This window comes from Anopheles gambiae, chromosome 3 (assembly GCF_943734735.2).
Source record: "Anopheles gambiae chromosome 3, idAnoGambNW_F1_1, whole genome shotgun sequence".
Taxonomy (NCBI): domain Eukaryota; kingdom Metazoa; phylum Arthropoda; class Insecta; order Diptera; family Culicidae; genus Anopheles; species Anopheles gambiae.
In genome coordinates this window covers 20035077-20039071 of record NC_064602.1, presented here as the reverse complement: position 1 = coordinate 20039071, position 3995 = coordinate 20035077, and the positions used below count along the sequence as shown (strand labels likewise).

At 37.4% G+C, this 3995-nt stretch overlaps 1 protein-coding gene across 1 annotated transcript in view; it reads left to right on the top strand.

The window, feature by feature from the left end:
- The first annotated feature begins 3598 nt into the window (after positions 1-3598).
- LOC133393103 (uncharacterized) overlaps positions 3599-3995 on the top strand; it is a 980-nt gene continuing 583 nt past the window's right edge. The window contains exon 1 of the mRNA XM_061656560.1: positions 3599-3951. Coding sequence (XP_061512544.1) covers positions 3946-3951 — 6 coding nt within the window. The 5' untranslated portion in view covers positions 3599-3945. The remainder of the gene's footprint in view (positions 3952-3995) is intronic.

The following is a 3995-nucleotide window of genomic DNA, read 5'->3' as shown; positions in this document are numbered from 1 at the left end:
TGTGTGTGTGTACTCTTTTTCATTTGTTACATGCGCTTTTCTCATTCTCTAGCTCGTAACTTTTACATTGCGTTGCGTTGTAATCTGGCGGGTTCGATCTGGCGGCAGCAAAAAAGAAAAACGACGAAAACGCGAAACATCCCAACGTAGTGCACAGTTACTGCTTATCTGGTGTGAGTAGTGTTACTGTTGTGCTAGTTATACTGTTTGGTTTTATTAAACCGTTAATAGGAACAAATAAAAACGTATTCATTTCGTGCAATCTCTGACAGTGTTAATGCATAGATAGAGACGGTATCTGTTCTTGTTTTACGTTTTATAACTAATGACCTTCATTTCAATGGGATCCTTACCTAGTCTTTATTGTAAAAATTAACACAATAAAGTAGCATAAGGACACATAATTTTAAACCAGAACTTTACTGGTGCAAAATATGATAGGAGATACGGAGAAGGTTTTACGATTCACAAATTATTTTAAAGTTTTAGTGAAAAGATGATTCATCGAGTGTTTTGGATATTTTATTGTATAGTTTGTAATTGTTTGGGAAGTTTTAACATTACTTCAACTAAAGTTAGTGGTTTTTCTCTTTTTTTGTATAATTTTGAAGAATTTTAGATTTATTTAAACTGATTTACTATAGCTTCTCTTTCTTTAAACTTGTACTATTTTTCCTAAAATTGTTCATCTTTGTGATCTTCTCTCAAGTTCCATCATTTTTATTATTTCTTCATATCGTTAGGGTTTAGATACTATTTGGAGTGTTTATCTTATGAATGCAAATAATTATTTTTCATTTTTATGTTACTTTTGTAAACGTAAGCAGCTTTACGCAAAAGGAGTTTTTACTTGTTAAGAAATTTTACTTGAATGATTGTTGGGGTTAAAATGATTTTGGGGATAATTGCGTAAACAATACTGTGAATTATTTCATAAAAAGTATTAAAGTGTCACCAGAATGAGAATTTTTGAAGAACTTGTTGAAAGGAGTAAATGTTAAGTTATATTTATATCCATCTAATAAAACATCCTGATTTTTTACTTATTTTTCAAACTTCCATAAGAGTTCTGAAAATTACTAGTAAAAGAAACTTATTTTAGTATAATCAAGTACATGAGAAAGTGTCATAAATTTCTCCAACTATCCAGCAAGTACCACTCCAAATGATGCCTCAATGCAATCGTGTTAAAAGGAATCATCATCACAATAAAACAATGACAAATAATAGTTCAGTCGAGGGAGCTTTCATCCCGCTACATCCCGCTACATCCCTTGCATTTAATTTTCCAACAACTCACCTGAAACCGAGACGGTTCTATCGGTACAACCACACAATTACCTTGGTAGCCCTTGGTAGCAACGGTGGCAACAGACAAAGCAGCAGAAATGGTAAAAATAATTGATTGCTGGCAAGCATCTCACGCAGAAGAATATGAAACGACTTCGAATGGTAGATAAAACTGTTCATGGGCAAACGGAGTGAGCGGTTAGAGCGCACGATGAAACACAAAACGTCACGAAGTCACACAGTCACAAAGAGTCCACACAGGCATCGAAACCATCGTTTGCAACCGGATACAGCTGCAGTGCCAGAGAGCAGTCGCTCGTTTGTAACGCTCGGTATTGTTGTTGTGCTTCATGTTTGCCAGGACCCGGGAACGCTCTCCAAGACACATACACGGACGCTCTGAGGGCCGGGCGAAAACATTAGCAGTACATCCATTATTATCACGGCTCGGGAGACACCAATTAAAGTTAATATCGCACATAAATTAGGATATGGAGAAAACCACATTAAATAATTACAAAACATCCTAAATTTATACGTCTTGATAACGCAATTTACAGCCCGTGGCGGTGTGCCGGTGGCCTATCCGCTGGCCCCTCCGGCGCATCGTGCTAGCGTTCGGGCGAAACAAAAGTTTCGCTCTAGAAATGGCCACGTAACGAGAACAAACTGGTGCACGGCGCTTTACAAGCGACACCATTCATCTCGTTTGCACTTGAAGGCCGAAAGTCGTTCTTCTCGAGGGGTGGGCCAAGGTACACGGCGCCCTTGTCTTAGGGTTTGTGTGAAGGTGGGTTCGGTTGAAAAACGGCTAGCCCAGTGTAGAATGGTTTCGCTCCTCGGGTTCGCTTGTAATATACGACGCAAAGCGCGCACGTAGAATGTTCTTCACGCCTTACGTTCGATTCGGTCGGTGTAGGCCGAGGGCTCGGAGGCGTGTTATTTACAGGCGAAATCTCTTCCCACAGCTTCGATAAATTGTAAATGGCTTAGTGTTTTTGTGTGGATCGAGTTGGTGAAAATACGATCATTATTAGCGCGTGTGATTAGAGTGATCATTACTATCAGTGGGATCCGTCCGGTCGATGAAGATATATGGTACTAGCAGGATGTTATTGATTAAATATAAGCTAGGTTACAATTTGTGATTGAGAAAAGAACACACTGCAATACTGATAGCTTTTATTTTTTTGAAAATGTAGGAAAAGTTGAGTAATTAAATATATCAATGAGAAACGTAAAGAAAATTGAAGATCTATTTCATGTGCAAACATATGTGGATCATTGTAATGCAAAACAGATTAAATTTTCACTGTAAATTGAGGATCAACGGTGTTAGTGATGTGTTTTGGTTTGTTTTAAAGTTCCGCTTGAATCAATGCTTTATACCAAAAAAGTGAAAAAATATTTATTCGATCAGCATAAAGAGTTTCTCTAAAATAGATGGATCAACGGCTCTGTTTGAATGTCTCCGGAAGATCAAAATCTACATCTTACGATATTTTGAATATTTTCTATATAATTTGGTATTGCTTTGAATTAGCGCAATGATTACAGATTGTTTTTCAATTTTATGTCAAATCAATTCTTCAAATATAAAATATAGTATATAGTATGATACCAAAAATCCTGAAAACAATATAATAATACGTGACATAATGTCAGTTAATTGGGAACAAACAACATTCTATGAAAATCCTTGTAAAAACGAAGATATTCTTCTATTTGGCATAACGTCCTACGAGGACGTACCGGCCTATACAGGCTTCATTCTAGGATTGAAACCATGATGGGCATGTTATTGAGCTGACGACTGTACCATGGGACCGCCCAACGAAGAAAATAATGCTTTGTACATCATTATTTACAAAATTTGAATGATAATTTTTTTTTCTAAAAACATAAAAATGAATCAGCGCTTATCTTTACAGGGTTTCCCACAATTTTTTGGTTGGTTCTCATAAATTTTTGATGGGTTCTGATTTTTTTTTGGTTCGTTAGCACGATGTTTTGGCCGTTTCCCAGAATTTTTTGGTCCAATTGTATTGATATTCAATCGGAAAATACTAGGAAATTATGGAAACGAACCAAAAATCGATGGGATACGATCAAAAAATCATGGAAACGCACCTAAAAATCATGGAAACTGACCAATAAATCGTGACAAACCCTTTAACATCACTTGGATTTCACTTGAATTTAAGCTTGTAGAAACATATTTTTTAAACCGTTTGGTTCCCTCCAAATGTTACCAAACCACCAAAACCTGATCGAAGCAAAACGGTTTGCCAAAATACCATACCACTCCCCTCCCCAAAAACGATAGCGCAAAGTGTTGCAAAAAATATGATTGATCAATCGCACGTTGCAAACTAGTCCGCACAAAATGCCCTCAATACCATGGAATGTGAGCTTAGAAACAGTTGAAAGGAAATGTCCTAATGCGGCGCAATAAAATCATTAAAGCTTACCATCAATAAACCAATTGCCGGTGCAGTCAGTGCAAGCTAGCTGCTTTTGCCCGGAGAAGAAGCCAAGCTGGACCACTGCTGGGTTTGTTGTACCACCGATCAGTATAAAACCTGTCACCGTTAGGTCGTAAGTGTATCACTTCTTCACTGCACAGCAACGGCACTTGAACCACTAAACAACACCATGAAGGTAAATCGATCCCGTTCTTCGGTGTCCTAGAACACTTCCACACC